The sequence below is a fragment of the Punica granatum genome, chromosome 6 (assembly GCF_007655135.1).
Source record: "Punica granatum isolate Tunisia-2019 chromosome 6, ASM765513v2, whole genome shotgun sequence".
Taxonomy (NCBI): Eukaryota; Viridiplantae; Streptophyta; class Magnoliopsida; order Myrtales; family Lythraceae; genus Punica; species Punica granatum.
In genome coordinates this window covers 27,801,733-27,819,969 of record NC_045132.1, presented here as the reverse complement: position 1 = coordinate 27,819,969, position 18,237 = coordinate 27,801,733, and the positions used below count along the sequence as shown (strand labels likewise).

The window sequence follows — 18,237 nt, the reverse complement described above, 5'->3', positions numbered from 1 at the left end:
ATGTATATATGTTGATCACAGCTCATCCATACTTCTCATTATCAATAGATTTAATTATTTGTTTTACGTTTTCCCCGAAATTTAAAAAGGTGTACTTTAGTAAATAAAAAAATATAGATGAAGAAGTTAATTAAACACGAAAACGCAGATCGACATGTTCTTTTACATATATTATTTTGTGATGATCAGGTAAAATTAAATGCCTAGGATTGGCGGGTTTGGAGGAAAAAGGAACACGAAGACGATATATGAAATGTAACTAGCTAGCTAGGTTCAGTACCGTCTAAGATCAAAGCTGGCTACGAACAACGACTGACATGCCTGTAATTTCTCTTTTTGTTAATTAAATTATCAAAAAGAACACATTTCATATCCAGCTTTAAAAGGAGGTGGTTGTGAATGAAAATGACGTTACACTATAGAGAGCACTAAGATGATCAATATGACCACAGGCAGCACACGTTTTCTTATCTTTTCTTTCTTTTCAATTTTTTTCCCCTTTTAAGTAAAAGTTCATTAGCCGTTCCATTTTTCGTAGATAAAAATAAATTTAACAATGATTAATTATTTCGGACTTTATTTATGCTCCTCCCCGCCGTGTGTTGCTTAAAATTTGTCTACTCTCTCTCTCCTAATAAAGGTAGATTAATCTCTATAATTCATCTAGGAGTTTGCAGAAAAAATGACTTCTACATATGTGCGTGCGTGTGTGTGTATTATATGAAGATGAAAAAGGGATGTGGACATGTCCCTTTCATTGTTCCATGAAGAATCAACACCTGTCAGATTGCAAGATTATCTTGCGATGCTTAGAAAGGTATACGTATGGATAATTAACATATAGTTATGGGAGCTTTCATTTGATTTCACAAAATGCACATCAAAACCATAGTTTAATTTTCTTTCTTTTCTACTGATCGGCAACTCATTCTAGAGATGATTTGTGTACAAGTAAAGAACAACGCGTCCCCAATCATCGGATAGCTCCCTCTGTTGGATGTTGACCAAGACAAAGAGATATATATATATATATATACACTCTTCAATGTTCTTTTTGACATATGAAAGTTAACTTATAGTCTTATACATGTGTATAATATAGATTGATTTAATTTAAGAGAATGTTTGGGTATATATGGAAGCATGCTCGAAGCTGGGTAATGGTTAGGACTTAGGAAGGAGACCGTAATGGGCTGGAAAGCCCATCTCATCTTACAGTGGCCTTATAAAAAAGTAAATGAGCTTTCGATTTCTAAAGCCTAAAAAGACCAAGATGACATATATTTTGATCCACACCTGGCCCAAAAAAGAATGCGATCCATACAAATTGGATACATCTATCAGCTTGGATGCTTTAAATTGTTCAAAGTTGCTCAGTGCGTCAATCCAATTCTCATCAACCGTAAAGCAAATTGATGGCAAGAAACAATTTTGGGGTCAGACGTCCTTCCAGACAAGGTACTGATCGAAAGGGACCGCCGGGAGAAAGAGAGGGACAATTGGACCCTAATTAAAAGACAAAATAAGCTTCTTCTTTTTTTTTTTTTTGTCTAAATAGATATAAATCACTCGCCACCATGGAAGAAAATAAGAACACACGACATAGCAGCAATCAGTCCAAACAAAACGGCCCACCAATCGAGTTTAATTTGTGGCTCTCTTGATTTTCCTAATTCAATCTACATGGACCAGTCCCTTTGTTTTCACGCATTGCGGTATTGGCGTTCTCTTTGATGGTAAGGTGATGGAAGGACTTGCCCATATCTTTAAAATTAAGTAAGATGCCGTGCGGAGTGAAATTGAACGAAACGAAGATATAATTCCAAAGCCAATGGTATTTGAGACATTACCTTTTCTATACTTACGGGTCCACGCCTCCTATCATAGATCACTAACATTTAAAAAAAAAATGGTATAAAGCTAAGAATGGAAAAACATTTAAATGAAATGACGTGGAATGGTTCAATATATTGAAGAGCAATGCTATTTGTGCCGACCTAATATGCCGAATATTAGTGCTACAAGGCATAGTGGCGTGGCTGTAATTTTTCTAACAAATGATGGGAATCCATATTGATCAGGGTTCGGCATTATCCTCCGAACCTCGGAGGAAAAGTATTTTATTTTCCCTTATATTGAAAATGAAGTCTTGACTCTTGAGAGTCTCAAGTTGAAACAGCAAAATATGTTAGGTTCGGCTCGGCACATGACGTCCTTACCAAGGGAATCTAACTACAGCTAAACTGACATGGCTGTTGTTGGACTTACTGGATCTAGTTTTTCAACCAATCGAAATTAAAGCGATTGATTGCTGTCATTATATTACAGCTCCCGGCGACATGTTCGATTAGCAATTGACATATATATTTATATAATATATATATATATATCTATCTATCTTGGGAAGAGGGACTGTGCACATATAATTTCCTCTATTATTGAACAGAAGTGTAACTTGCGCAGATGGAATAGTCAAGGAGTCAAGAGACTGGAAGTGCCTAAGCACTGTCCTCCTGTTACTTTCCAAAGGAAAGAAGGATGAAGAAGAAGATGATAGCTCCTAGTCTCGAGCCCCCACGCGTAAACGTGCTCCGTCTCGACTCTTAAGCCCCCACGCGTAAACATGTTTCGTCTCAACTCCGAGGAGGCCTCTTCGCCTTCTTCATAGCACACGAACACAACGATCCAGTTTGCTTCCTTATTTGTATTTTTGCGTGCTCGGTCTCAACTCTAGCGGATTCTTTGTATATTTTGCAGCTGATCCGAAGCTCATCTCTTCCGCTACATCTACAATCAGAAGCAATGGAGGAAGAAGATGTTTACACGAAGGATGGAACTGTTGACTACAAAGGCAACCCTGCCAATAAGAAGAAAACCGGGACATGGAAGGCCTGCCCCTACATTCTCGGTACCAAACTTGACTTCGCTCAACACAAAGTATGGGAGAACTAATAATATATTATTATGGAACCAAAAGAATCCTAAGGGATAACTAGCTGCAATGGACAGGGACCGAATGCTGCGAGAGACTGGCTTACTACGGGATGAGCTCCAATCTGGTGCTTTACTTCAAACTTCGACTTCATCAGCACAATACTACTGCTTCCAAAAACAGCTCCAACTGGAGCGGGACCTGCTACATCACTCCTCTGATTGGAGCCTTCCTGGCCGATGCTTACTTGGGTCGATATTGGACCATCGCTTGCTTCTCCATGATCTATGTCTTTGTAAGTCCTCCTGACATGACTCGACACAGATCTGTTAAAGGGCTGGTCGGCCGTCCTCAAGGCTTAGATCACGATAGATGAATGCTTGAAGCCGTCATAATGCATTTATCGTCGTGCAGGGAATGGCTCTGCTAACATTGTCAGCATCAGTGCTGGCCATGAAGCCAACGTGTGAGGCGAAGGACGGTTGCCACCCGACGGAGGCTCAGAGTGCCATCTGCTTCACTGCACTTTATCTGATCGCACTCGGGACAGGAGGGATCAAACCCTGAGTATCATCCTATGGAGCTGATCAGTTTGATGACGCTGATGAGGGGGAGAAGAAGCGCAAGAGTTCCTTTTTCAACTGGTTCTACTTCTCCATCAACATCGGAGCTCTCATTGCTGCCTCTGTGCTGGTTTATGTGCAGGACAATGTTGGGTTTGGATTGGGATTCGGGATCCCTGCAGTGGCCATGGCAATAGCTGTTGTGAGTTTCTTTTCAGGTACGAGGTTGTATCGGAACCAGAAACCGGGAGGAAGCCCTATCACCCGCTTGTGTCAGGTGGTGGTTGCTTCGGTGAGGAAGTACCGCATCAAAGTTCCTGCAGATAAGTCCCTCTTGTATGAGACAGCTGATGCAGAATCGGCGATCAAAGGAAGCCGAAAGCTCGATCACACCAAAGATCTGAGGTTAGTCGAAGCCTGATTTGGTTTGCGGAGAATTTTTAATTGTCTGTTTTATTTGCTAGTAGAGAGGTAGAAAACTGTGTGGGGGAGCTGCCCAATTTCTTACTTTTCAAAGAGAAGATGGAAATAAGTAGCGAGTGTCCAGGGCTATTCATTCTGCTCTCACATGTAGCAAAACGATCACTCGAAGCAAAAAAGTGTTCCCATTTATCACTTTGCCGTTGTCCAGCTTCTTCGACAAGGCAGCAGTGGAGATGCAATCCGATAACATTAATGAGTGCCCCAACCCATGGAGGCTCTGCACTGTCACTCAGGTGGAGGAATTAAAGGCAATAGCACGCTTGCTTCCGGTGTGGGCCACAGGCATCATCTTCTCGACAGTGTACAATCAAGTGACAAACATGTTTATCCTGCAAGGCTACACGATGGATCGTCAGGTGGGACACACCAGCTTCTATGTCCCGACTGCCTCCCTCTCCATCTTTGCCACCCTCAGCGTCATCCTTTGGGTCCCGATCTACGACCGAATCATCGTTCCACAGGCGAGAAAATTCACGGGTCACAAGAATGGCCTCACCCAGCTCCAGAGGATGGGAATAGGCCTCGTCATTTCCATCTTCTCTATGCTGGCTGCAGGGATACTAGAGGTGCTTAGGCTCAACATGGTGAGAAGGCACGACTATTACAAGTATGAAGTTGTTCCCATGTCCATATTCTGGCAGGTCCCGCAATATTTCATCATAGGGTGTGCAGAAGTTTTCACCTTCATCGGGCAGCTTGAGTTCTTCTACGAGCAGGCACCAGATGCAATGAGGAGTTTCTGCTCGGCTTTTGCTCTGACTACGGTTGCTCTAGGTAGCTATCTGAGTTCTCTGCTCGTGACGATCGTTACAAAGATCAGCACCAGGGGTGGAAAGCTCGGGTGGATTCCTGATAATCTAAATTACGGGCACCTGTACTTCTTCTTTTGGCTGCTGGCAGTGCTGAGCGGGCTTAATCTGGGAGCTTTCCTGCTGGTGGCAAGGTGGTACACTTACAAGAGGGCAGTCGGCACACTCCGATGAACTTCTGCAGATATATTTAGTTTCTGCTGCCCTAGTGGCAAGTGCAAATTTCGGTTCCTGTTGTTGCACGAAGCTCTTGGATAAGTATCGTCTGCTCAATGTACATATTCTGTTTGCAGATATCTGGCTCCTACTGAAAGAAATATAAAAAGAAGTCACCTCTTTGTATTCTCTTCATCATAGTTCAAATAAATGTTTCAAGGCATACTTTTCTTTCCACGATAAAGATCATAATTGCAATAACAGTTGATGGAGATCACTAAATAGTAAAAGTGCCTCAGCAGTATTTCATTCTCTAACAAAAGCAAGGAGTTACAATTATCAGTCGAGCAGCTGTCATGGGAAGCATATAGAACTGATGGCATATTGTGTGTGTTAAACTGTTAATATAATACAAAAGATGACCAACAACGAACCACACAGCACAAGCTAACACGTCTTTATATTACAGCGTTCATGCCTCTTGCTACGGAATGCGCTTTCCTTAGCCTGCTCTTCATGGATTTGCTTCTGGAGCTCCTTAACGGAGTCAGGTAGAACCGCAGCAGACCATTGTCGATATTGCCCGGAGAATACTTCACACTCTGGTTTCTCTGCAGAGCACATTCCTCCCGAGTCCTCGAGCCAATGCCCCTCGCCTCAACAGCCGCTGCACCCGAATTCCTTGCACTAACACTGCCACTGCAAACATGCCTCGAGCCAATCATACCATTCAGTTCTCCCCCACTTAAAACCTGATTCGCCCTCTCCCAAGAATTGGGAACTGGCACACCCTCTATGCATCCATTCTCAAACTTCTCTTCATTCGCACACTTGGTCTCATTCCGTCTCTGAATTATGCCCCAGATACTCCTCGCCTTACCCCACTTTTGCGACTTCTTACCCTGCCTTGGATCACTCCCACCAGCAACATGCCTGGCATTATTGGAGGCAGGGGCAATACTCTTTAGGCAGCTATCATCCTGGGTAACTTTTGAGTCTGAGCCCCTTGGCTTTCCCTCCGAAATCAGCAACTTTGCCCCGTAAAATAACTCCGTAGTGGCAGGAGAAACCTTTGCATTGGACATTGACTTCAACTCGTCAGCTTCCAACAGAGGCCCCTTTCTGCTTGAGTTCAACCGATCAAAACTCCTCCTTCGCCGCTGAGAACCTACAGAGTCCTTGTAGTAATCCCGGGTCTGGATCGACCCACCAGGGCTCCTCCCCTCCTCATCCACCACATTCAACTTGTCCTCAACCAGTGCCCTGCTCTTGAGCATACTATCAATCACCTTCACATCCTCAAGAAAGGACACCATCGGGTTAAACCTCTGATTGTGGGGATGGTGATGATGATGACTGTAGCTCCTCCCCCCAATCAAATGACCATCCCAAGAAGCCCGAGGTTCTTCAAGAGAAACCCTTCCAACATCCACCGAAAACCTCCCAACATCGAGCGAGAGCCTCGCAGCATCAAGAGATAACCTCCCAGCATCGAGTGATAACCTCCCAGCATCGAGTGACAACCTCTGATCAGTATCACATGGCCGCCTGCCGAGTCCGTACTCTCCAACCTCAGACTGCGTCTCTCTTATTCTTAGCTTGCCCGGATGGAGCTTCTCACGGACCTTCACTGCATCATCATTGCCACTGCCAGCGGCTCCTCCCTTCTTGTTCTCGATTTTCTGCTTCCGCCGCCATTTCGTCAATCTTTTGCTGAACACCGAAGCTGCCTCCCAAAAGGCTCTCATTTCTTTCCTCGGTTGCTGCTTCTTGCTGTGCAGCTCGAGATCTATAAACTCCTTCATAGTTTTCAACTCAACATCTCCTTCGAAATCGTCATCGTAGAATCTCCTATTGTTAGCTGCATTGTCCTCCCGCGCAATCGCATCAGTGCGCTGAGAGACGTCAACCCTAATTTCTTCTCCGTCTTGCTCGCTCTCATCCTCTTCCCTCAAACCGGACAAAGATTCGACCTTCAGGCCGGTCCCCTCATCCTCGGCAGTGAACAGATCGGAAAGGCTGCAGCTCCGGCCTCGGGAGTCGCATGATCTACGGCGGGGCTCGGCGGAGGTGCGGGCGGCGCCAGCCTCGGGGCGTGAGGAGTAGGACCTGCAGCGGCGGAGACGGTCAAGGCGGGGTGAGCAGGCGTTGGGGATCTCGTGGAGGGTGGAAGGTTCGATGACGGAGAGGCGTTCGCGGAGGCAGGAGGCGCAGACGGCGGTGGAGGGAGTGGCGGAGGGGTGGAGGGGGCAGACAGAGAGGCGGCGGCCGGTGTGGTGAGGGTGGTGGCTTCGGTGGTGGAGGGTAGTCATCGGAGGACTCTGCAGAGGGAGATTCGTTGCAATTGCATTAGCAGAGGGAGAGAGAGAATGCAAGGCGAGACAGACAGAAGACAGAGGTGAGAGCCTTTTCTCTCGATCTCTGTTAAACGGAAACTAATGGGACACCTAAACCCTGCCCAGAGTACTGGTAGCTGCTGCATTGTATACTCCAACTAGAAGTAGTACTATAGTGCTACTTACGCTATTAATATTTAACCCTCTAATATGTACAAGAATAAAAGAACGGGAAGGGGAAAAAAAAGGAAAAGGGAATGGGAAAGTCATGGGTATTATTATGGAGAGAATAAATATTATGATATGATATATATGGTGCCGAAAAATAAATTTTCGCCCCTCGTGATATTTATAAGATGATATAACCAATACTATTACAACACATAATTAGCGCGTAATTGTCTTAGTATTATGAAAGAAGGGACTATCAGGGCACGCTAGCCTTGCATTATCTACTGATCACATTCTTTGTCGCTCTAATATAAAGTTTATCTCGTGGAAGCTACGAGAGTAATGTGTCACTGAGTTTCCTTTCACGAAATTGTCGAACCAAGCCTTTTTTTTTCTCTGGCAGATTTACGGAACAACAAAGACAATTCAAAAGAATATAAGTTTGATTGTCGGGGATACCTTCTTAGTGAATCAAATGTAGTAATTGTTACTTTTTTTTATTTTTCGCGTGGTCAGTATAATATTAAATACAATGACCAGTGATAGTATATTTATAATTAGGTTTTTCTTCTTCTTCTTTTTTTTTTGCTTAAAAAGGCACGAACAATTCAAAATTTTTCTCATATATCACGTACTTAAAATTAGCCTAGAAATTCACAAAATTTCAAATCTTTTCATGATCTAACATGTCGTTCCACGAATGCTTATGTAGCTGTCAATTCTCATCTACATGGCCGTTAAATGCCTTGTGTAGTCCAATAGAACGTGTAGAGGGACTCATTTCCTTTTTCCTTCCAAAATCTCTTCCCCTCTCTGTTCTTCATGTTCTCCGAGCATCAAATGACACATAGTTGAGTGAGGTTTTGTCGGTTTAAGGTTTTTGGGGTTTGGTCAAAAAACATAGTCGTAAGAGAGATCGCAACTGAGATCGCACGTTGAGAGGAGTGAATCGAAGGTTGTGAGATCGCAGCTTGAGAGGAGACGATCAACTTGCGGTTTGTTGGACTCATTTGGAATCTTGGTCGCTTTGTGGCCGGCTTGTGGTCCCATTTGGTATCTCAATTGCTTTGTGGCCCTAGCTATCGGAATTTCAGTCTAGATCGCGGTCCCAAGTGTCAAAATCTAACCGAAAAGGTTAGTTAAACAAATATGGTTTCTTTTTTTCTTATTTGTTTTCGTTATTTGGGGTTCTTTTCATATTGATGAGTCACATGCATTTCTTATTGTAAGATGACAAGAGGAGGAGAATTTGATTTGAGGTTGCATCATGGGGGATATACGATGATCATACCTCTAGTAAAGTATGTTGGAGGTAAGGTCAGTATTTCAATAGAAGACCCTGAGAAAATGTTGTGGGTGGAGCTTAGGGATTTGCTTGGTGAGATAGGCTACAAGACTTCGCATTGTATGTGGTATGTTAGACCAAATTAAGTTTGAATACTGGATAGGTTGAGAAAAATACATATCATGAAGTCTGGGAAATGGTTCAATTAGGGGTGAAACATGGCATTATAGATGTTTATGTTGAGGCTAATAAGAAGGATGAAACAAGGCATGGTGATGGGCATGAAACAGGACATATTGATGAGCATGAAGTAGAGGATACACATTGGCGTACTGATGATCATGAAGTAGAGAATGTTGATTTTGATGATGATGTTGATTATTTGCCTGTTAAAGAATCTAAGTATGAAGATTCCACTAATGGAGAGCTAGAGAGTGAGAAAGATAGTGATGAATATGTAGTTGGAATGCAGAAAAGGAGAACTTTGAGGAGGCAAATGGCTGCTAATAACACAATGAGGCAATAGGAGTCACAAGGAGGAAGAGTTGGGAACCTATCCTTGGCGGTTACGATCATATGAGTGATGTAGACTCAGATGAGGAGGTTGCTACCCTTGTGAGCTTTAAAAATGAGGGTGATAACAATAGAAGGATGAAGTATAGAGTGTTGAATCCCAAATGTAACATGGCGAATCCCAAATGTAACATGGCTAATCCCAAATTTACTAAAGGCGTGAAATTTCAGTCACCAAGACAGTTTAAACAAGCTGTCAAGAATTATACTATTTTTAAGGGGTTTGATATAAAATGGAAAAGAAGTGGTGACAAGAGGTAATAGCTTCGTGTGCTTTAGGTTGCCCATGGAAGATTCACGCCAGTTGGTTGCAAGATGAAAAAACACTTACTATTAAGGTTTTCAATGATGAGCAAAAAGTGCAGTAGGCCAGCAAAAAATAGTCAAGTTACCTATGATTGGATACCTAGTAATTATTTGGAAAGATTTAGAATGAACCTCAATTGGAATATCAAGGAGACGATGAGACAAGTTAATCATGATTTTGCAATCAAAGTTAGCAAAAACACTTGCTATAAAACAAGAACACATGCTCGAAAGTTGATATTGGGAACTTTGGAAGACCATTACAAGTTGTTGCTCTCATACTTTGCTTAGTTGAAGAAGGTCAATAGAGGCAACAACTTTGACTTGTCCTCCACAGAGATGCTCTTGACTCAAAACCTAGGTTCAAGAAATTCTACTGTTGTTTTTGAAGGGTTAAGAAAAGGGTTTTTAGAAGGATGCAAACCAATTATAGGATTGGATGACTCTTTTTTGAAGACCCATTTGAGAGAGCAACTATTGAGTGTTGTAGGTCGTGATGAGAATAACCAAATGTTTCCATTTTCCCAGACTATTGTAGAGGGGGAGAATGAGTCTTCATGGAGATGGTTTGTGCAACATGTAATGGAAGATTTGAACCACCAACTAGAAAAAACCATTGGCTTCCTATTGATGGTGAGGAAGTACTCCAAAATTAAGAAGCAACCAGAAAGACCTAAAAAAGTAGGATGAATGACATAATTGAGAAAGATCATAATCCAAATGTTCATACAAGGAAGGGACTAAGAATGACGTGCTCAAGATGCAATTGATATGATCACAACATCAAAAAATGTCCCCCAAATAGGCTCAACACCCGAGTTTGTTGTTTAAGTAAGTGTTTATATCCCGATTGATTCATCTAATTTATTAATTGATTGTATTTCAATAAATGATTGCTTTATATCTACCTATGTAGTAGAAAAAGAGAGAAAGACCTATAAAGAATGTGCACTCAGTTAATGAGGAATTTCTAGGACCTCAACTGTGATGGGGCCTCATGAAAGCACGATGATGGAGCCTCAAGAGAGCAAGTACAATCATGGAGCCTCAGAGGAGTACTGTGATGGAAACTCAAACCAGTACAATCATGGACCTAGTGAGGAGCACACTGATGGGGTCTCAAAGGAGAACAATCAAAGGGCAAATGTCTAATTATGCCACAAAGCCAAAGTTACTAGTAAGTTTATTGTGTTTGTTGTTGACTTAGTGTCATGTCCAGTTTAAAAATTTGCTAAGTCATCATACACTTGTGAATAACAGGTTAGAAGATTTGTCACAAGACAAGTTAAGGACACACCAAGTAACAACAGTCCTATGGAAGCTGGAAACAACAAATGACAGCAACACTAACAACAAAGGGGTCACTAAGCCCAAGGAAGTTACAAACATACTAAGCAACAACAATCACAAACAAGGGGGGACAAACCAAGCACCGACAAGGTCAATGGAAGCAAAAACATGAGACAACTTATGTATATGGAATTTCAATAGGCTTCCAAAGTTGTTGGGGTCATGACAGGATAATCTGGAATTACTTGTGTACACATGCCTGAACAACCAGTGATGACTATTTATAGTGGCAGATATGGAGGTCAGTTCACGAGTTGAGTCCAAGGAGAGCAACAACAACAACAACAAGGGGGTTAGCTCCAAGGGGTTGAGCCAAGAGTGAGGATAAGGACATAAAGACTCTGAGAACAGCAGATGCAACTTGCAGATAAGGCCACAAACAAGAAGCAAAGAAACCAATGATAGTGTTGGCGGCGGTGATTTGTTAGTTTATGTTGGAGTTTTTTTGTCTATAATTGTGGTTGCTAGTATGACTTTTGGTTGTCTTTTTGTTGTATGATGGTGGTTGGTATTGTGAAACCTTCACTAATGTCTAGATATTGTCATGGCTTGTAAGATTACATAAGAATGGATTGTCATGATTATGAACATGGATATATATTTTAATGGCTTGTTTGGTTACTTTTGTTTGTTATGGGTTCTCTGATTACTACAAGGAGCAATATTAGATAGTAGAGTATTCATTGCATTATGTGAAGAACAACAACAAGGTTCCATTACTCATTGCTCATTTACAAACACTTGCATGATTCTTACAAAAGTAAAGCACTCATATGTCATTTCCATGAAAGGATGTCATGGAAGTATCTTCTGGTTGGCATTGCCAAATACAAAAATCCAACTGAAAAACACGTATATCATTACAACCTACATTGTTGCTTTCAACTTGCAGGAATTTTGCCCATTTTGGACTTGCAATCTCATCTCATTTAACTCCTTATGCATCATTTCATTCTCCAACTCCAGTGTGACCAATTTATCTTCGATTGCTGACCGTTTCAAAAGAAGAAATTCATTCCTCTCTTTCACATGGTTGAGCTTTGTAGTATGAGATTTCTTCTCTTTTATCAGGACCCTTAAGATGTGTTTTCTATGCTTAGAGTCATCGGGATCATACCATTCGAAGTATTTACAATCATTTTCCTATAATTTTATTTTCTCTATTAGCATATAGTGTGCCTTTTTTAGGAGCATATTAGAGTTAATCATAATCAACACGATTATAGCGTAACAAATAGTGGTACCTTCCAATGTTTGCAACGAAAAAACCCTCTTTCGAAATTGTTCTCACTCCATGAAGCCAATAGCACAACTTGTACCTTGTGATAGCATTACTTATAAGCTCCAAAGCTGTTAAAGGTTGCAGAAGATTCACCCGTCGACATTTTAGCTGAACTTCTTCTCTATTGCTTGTGGGGATGTCCCGATTTCCTCTAAAATCGAGGAACAAATTTCATTCAATGAGCACTCAATTGAAGGAAGCAAGAGAAACCCAAATCCATTCTACCCTAATCGATTCGGGTTGTGGAGAAAAAGGAAGAGAGAGATGGCCTCTGTTTTTTGCCCTAAATATATGCATGAGGATGAGGGAGGAGGGAACAAATTTTGGAGGGAAAATTGAGGGATAGAGTTTGGAGGGAACAAATTTTTTGTGCTTTGGGCCCACTAATGGAAGTCAATTGACTACACATGGCATTGAATGGCCACGTAGACGAGAATTGATGGCCACGTAAGCATTTGACATTGGAGGATGGATGGAAACTAACGACATGCTAGATTATGAAAGATTTGAAACTTTGTGTTTTTCTAAGTTAATTGTAAAGTACGCACTAGATTAATGAATATTTGAATAGTTCGTGTATTTTTAGGCAAAAAAATCCTTTATAATTCAACAAAGTTTGCTATAGATCTCATCGACGAACTATTATCATTATTTGGAATGTGGATATATTTTTGTTTTCCGTAATTTGTATGTGGTACTAGCAAGTAGCAAGTGCTTCTCAAAAGTTCAAAAAGAAAGGAAAACAAAACAAAAAACGAATTATCAAATCAAATATGAAAGGATTTTCCATATAGGCAGCACAAATGTAATGTATATATGTCTTGAATGAAAGCCCCTGTCTACCCATTCTACAATATCAGATCTTTGTTTCTTGTCTTGTGAGAGGGCAATGGCTGGAGGGGAGAGGAAATGAGAGGAAGTGGGGGCCCAAACATAGAGAAAATGGGAAAGGGAAGGGGGTTAACCCCGCACCGTAACCCGTAGGGTCCATTTTTACTCTTTTATTTATTATTAGACTATTCAATTCGTACGTTGTAGGGATTTTTTTTAAAAAATTTATTATAAAATGTTAGATATTAAGACAATTATTAATATTGTATAAATTTTAATGCAATAAATTTCACATCTACGCTGGATAATATTAATTTAAGAGCTCATAAGCAAATGATTTATATAAAATATTTCATAGAGATGATCCCAATAATCAATTCAATTTATAAGAATATAATTATAAAATACAAAAAATACAAAATTCCTAACTTTAGTTAATGAAAGAAAGATTAACAATCATAGAGACTATTAAATTTTAGCATTAAGTATTTGCAATTGTCTTTTTCTCACTTTTATTTCAAATATTAAATTTTATAAATTTGAATAATTTTAGATAAAATGGTTAATCACTTCGATGAGAGATTTATTTAATTTAACTTTCACAAGTCTAATAATGATTATTAAAATTAATTAAGTAAAGTTTAACAATTCTTAATTTCTTTAAAATTATGTATATTTATTTAATAATAAAATAGCAGTAGCTTATAGAATCTATATATATATAAAGTTGCATCACCCATAATTAATAGGGTTAGAAATGTAAATTAATATTATAATATAAGGTCATAAAGGTAAATGCCTAAATAAATATTTGTAAATGCATATACAATTAGAGTTAACTTAATTAACACATATAAATCATTAAATATGTAATAATTTTGTTATACAAGCACATTCTTAATTTTAAAAAAATTAGTCTCAAAATTTATTTAGAACAAATACAATGTCTTAAAATAACATGAAATAATTAGTAATTAAAAATAAAAAATATACTGATATGCAATAAATATGTTTAAATATTGAACACTTTTGAAATAATAAAACATAAATATATTTATAAATTTTTAAAAGTAAGAATTTGCAATAAGAATTTATGATGATAGATGATTTGCAGTTCTTTTTTATTACAAAATACATGGAAGTCATCAATTACAATTCTTTAGAATTTGATATTTGAGAAAATGTAATATGTTTTCTAAGTAATATCATTTTCTTCATCCATATTTGGTAATAATTCATTTTTCAATAATCTGAAATTTGTTATTATATGTACTAATATTTGAAGTTTTTAATCTAAAAATATATATAACTTAATGAACATTTCAATTGTGATGTCAAAATTTTAAAAAATCCATCTAAAAATAACTACTTTAACCATAACCAGGGCCACGGGCAAAAAAGCTAGTAATAATAAGTGATTAGAATTCTTCTTTAATATTTCTTTTGGATATATTTCTTTAATTACAATAATAAGTAATATTACTCAACTTCTATATAGCATACAATTTTATTAATACATTTATTATTCTATCCCTATTTAATAAAGACATTTGCTATTTTGCTCATATTTAATAATTAATAGTGTGAAATACAATTTTTATAATATATATACAGATTAATCTTTTTATGATGATGATAATGTTGCGCCAGTGGCATGGAGCGGAGCCCACCCCCTGCTATTGCAGCCACTCGCTTTACTTATATATGTTGGTTTTGGTTTGAATTCTTCTTCTTTTTCTTCCTCTTCCTCCACATCCTCCTCTCTCTCTCTCAACTCTTTCATTTTTATAAATATGTAACTTTTTTATATGCATTCTGATATTAAAAAATATAATGGGTTCCAACTAATTTAATTCAAATCAAATTTGCTCATTAAAGAGTATAATTCTCCCAATCATGAATTTTATCCATTCATAAGGATCAAATTAAATCTTATTTAAAAGGAATAAACGTCGAATTATTTGAACTAACCCGTGTTGATATAATATACAATTTATTTACAATTATGTAATGAAATGAAATGATTATATGCAAAGACAAAATCCAAGGGCAAAGAGAATTAATTGTAACTTTATTATTCCATGATGCTAGCGTGTTATTATATATTTTTTTAATAATTAATCTAATTTTTTAATTGAAAAATTATACTCATAATGATTTGAGTTGTAATTTACGTAATTTAATATTAACAAGATTATTAGGAGATTAGTATTTTTTTCCATTTTTTCCTTGAGAAAAAAAAGAAAAAGAATAAAAGACAAAAGAAAAAGGAAAAGAAAAAAGAAAAAGTCAACTCACTCACTGAAACTCCCTCCATGACTTGCTCCGATGGCTAAAGAAGGAGACGACCAGACTAGACCGTCCTTCGCACGCTACCATATTTTCCTTTCTATTTTCTTTATTCATTGTCGAATTAATAAAAGCCACTATTAGAAGAAAAATTGCATTTCCTGCGAATGTGCCGAAGGTAGAGTGAACATTAATTGCCCTTAAAGTTTGTTTTTTTGCTGAATAAAGGATATTATTAATAATTACTGCGTAGTAGAATCTACATTGTTAAACAAGTTCGCATGCCCCAGTAAAATACAAAGAAAGTTAAAATTTTACGCTGAATCAAATAGGCTCAAGTCATGAGCATGGGAGTTATCCGACCTAGAAATTCAGGAACAAATTCATTCCGTAAAACGATTAAGAATAGTACTAATATCCAAAACTATATTCCTAATCTCCCACGGTGTGTTGTGTGATTTAAAGTTGTTCATAATATCCAAAACTATCCTCCTAATATCCGACCTGGGAATTGCCCTTAAAGTTGCTCAAATTTACAAGAGGTGCCATCATCTCTCTTTGGCACTGTCGATTTTGGCATGCGCAACACCTCTCTTATTATAATACAAAACAAACAAGACATAGCTTAGTTATCATCGAATCCAAAGATTATCTTTTCTCTTCTTTATTTCATTAATAAAATGATTTAACAATCGATTAATTAATTGCACATCGTCGCCTTGGAATTTTGACAATTTGCATCGATTTAGCATCATTTGACGCGTTATTAGAACAGAAATAAAGTTGGATCTGTACATGGGCTTTATATCATGTTCTTGGCCCATTTTGATAAAGTAGGCCGCGTCTGGTAGACTGGATATAGAGTAGGATAGCATTTTTAAATTCTTAGACTCGTGTTTGGTGATTATAGGATAGGGATTGGGTTTTGGATTCATCGAGATATAAATATTAAGGAGTTAATCTCAGCTAGAGGATGAGTTATGGACGGCTTAGGATCATAACTTGAGTGAAAAGACAAAAACCCCCTGACCTTATTTCAAAATTTCAAAACTTGCCATCTAGAATTTGTACTAAAAGAGAGCTGGAAGAGGGGCAGTGGGACTCGACCCTTGCCACCACCGCCTCGGATTCATTCCTCCCATCTTCTTTTTTGAGAGAAGAAGGGATGGAGACGAGGACTGTGGTGGTTGGAATTGGCCCACCATAGCCTAAATCAAGTTGGTCTCTCTTCGAGTGAAGAGAAAGACAACTGTGGAATGGTGAGGGTTCAACAACGGTCACCACAGCCCTAGGTCAGGTCGCTGAGACCCTTAGGACCATCGGCAACCTCACTAGGGTGATACCGACAACGGACCCCCACCGCCCCTCACAAATAGCAGTTCATTTGAACAACAACTCTATTTTTTAAGATTTTTATTTTTGATTTAATTAATTTTTGAATTATTTTTAAATTTTTTGAAAATATTTATTTAACGGACAAATTGGTCTTTTTCCCTTCATATACCAATTCCATACCTTAGCATGCACCAAACACTTGATAATGATATTTTATTTCCTTAGGATTTCAATCCTATCTAACCCTCTTTTTACTCCTATCATAGCTGATCGACTGAGCATGCCGAAAGGGTTAATTATTTAAAATAACCTAAACTTTTCTTATTTTATTAATTCTGGCATGGAGCCTTTTCCTTGATAAAAAAAACACCAACTATCGATTTAGTATCAATATTAGCACGGCATCACTCCATTAATTTAAACGGAAATTGCAAACATTTGCGGTTGTCAGCAACCCTATGAGGGTGGTGGTGGCCTTCGGCGAGGCCAAGCCGTCTGAATTTAAAAAGAAAAAGGAATTCGACAATGGGAGGAAGAAGGGCCCGATGGTGAGAGCCTCGTTGGTGGCCATCACCCTCTAATTGGAGTAGCCAGCTCCACTGGTCGGAAAAAATTGATACTAAATTGATAGTTGATGTATTTCTAGGTCAAAGGAAAAAATTCGTGCTAGAATTAGTTTTTTTAGATAATTAACCATAACTAAAAATCAAATTATATATTTATATTGAGAAACTAACATCATATAACACAATTTTTTCTCAAACGCAATTTTTTTTCTTAATTTTTCTCGTCAATCACTTTTCTAAAATTTAGCACGTCAATAACATAAATCACAACTTCTCTGTCAAATCTAACATGGGGTGAGGTTCCAAACTCGGGCCATAGGGTTGGGGGTGGGGGGCGTTGGAGCTAAAGCCCCCGTCCCTCGAGTTCCATAAACGAGTTGTATCAATCTTTTTTTTTCATGATTTTTCTTCTATATATCAATTTAGTATAAGTAACAAGAGACCAAATTTATGTATAAAAGTATCCAATTAATGAAATATTAAAAGGGTCCTCCTCACTATATTAATCAGGCACATCACTTCTCTTTTTGGCTAGATAGGTACATCACTTCTCAAAGACATCAGTTTGGTCCTTAAGTTAATAATTTCGTCAACCATCCAAATATTTTGATTATCAACTAAGTTCTTTCGCCTCTATTTTCTTTTTTATTATTATTATTATTTATTTTACTGAGAGAAAAGTAGAGGAGCTACCACAGCCTTTCCCAGCGCCCCAAAGTTATGTATAAAAACATCCAATTAATGCAAAATATCAAAAGAGCTCAAATAATGCGACTTATCTACGTCAAGAACGAAATTGCCTATTACACTTACATTTTTGGGGAAGGAAAAATCGCAAGTGACCAAATCAGGTCAACTTTTAGAGTTCAGGGACGATTGTCGAAATATAAGAATCTCTGGGGAAGAGGAATTATGATCGGTGAGATGCTGTCGGACTAATGAACGTTGAAATAAATTAGATTAATAAGAA

At 38.5% G+C, this 18,237-nt stretch overlaps 1 protein-coding gene and 1 pseudogene across 1 annotated transcript; one reads left to right on the top strand and one right to left on the bottom strand.

The window, feature by feature from the left end:
- Window positions 1–2,403: 2,403 nt before the first annotated feature.
- Window positions 2,404–5,138, top strand: LOC116210877 (annotated as a pseudogene).
- A 263-nt stretch (window positions 5,139–5,401) lies between these two features.
- On the bottom strand, window positions 5,402–7,255 carry LOC116212325 (protein OCTOPUS-like). The gene has a single exon (XM_031546876.1). It carries the CDS (start codon window positions 7,253–7,255, stop codon window positions 5,402–5,404), a length of 1,854 nt encoding a protein of 617 aa, XP_031402736.1.
- Window positions 7,256–18,237: the final 10,982 nt, after the last annotated feature.

Bases quoted from the DNA above. Each gene is read 5' to 3' on its own strand.
- LOC116212325 (XM_031546876.1), bottom strand. From the start codon at position 7,255: ATGACTACCCTCCACCACCGAAGCCACCACCCTCACCACACCGGCCGC.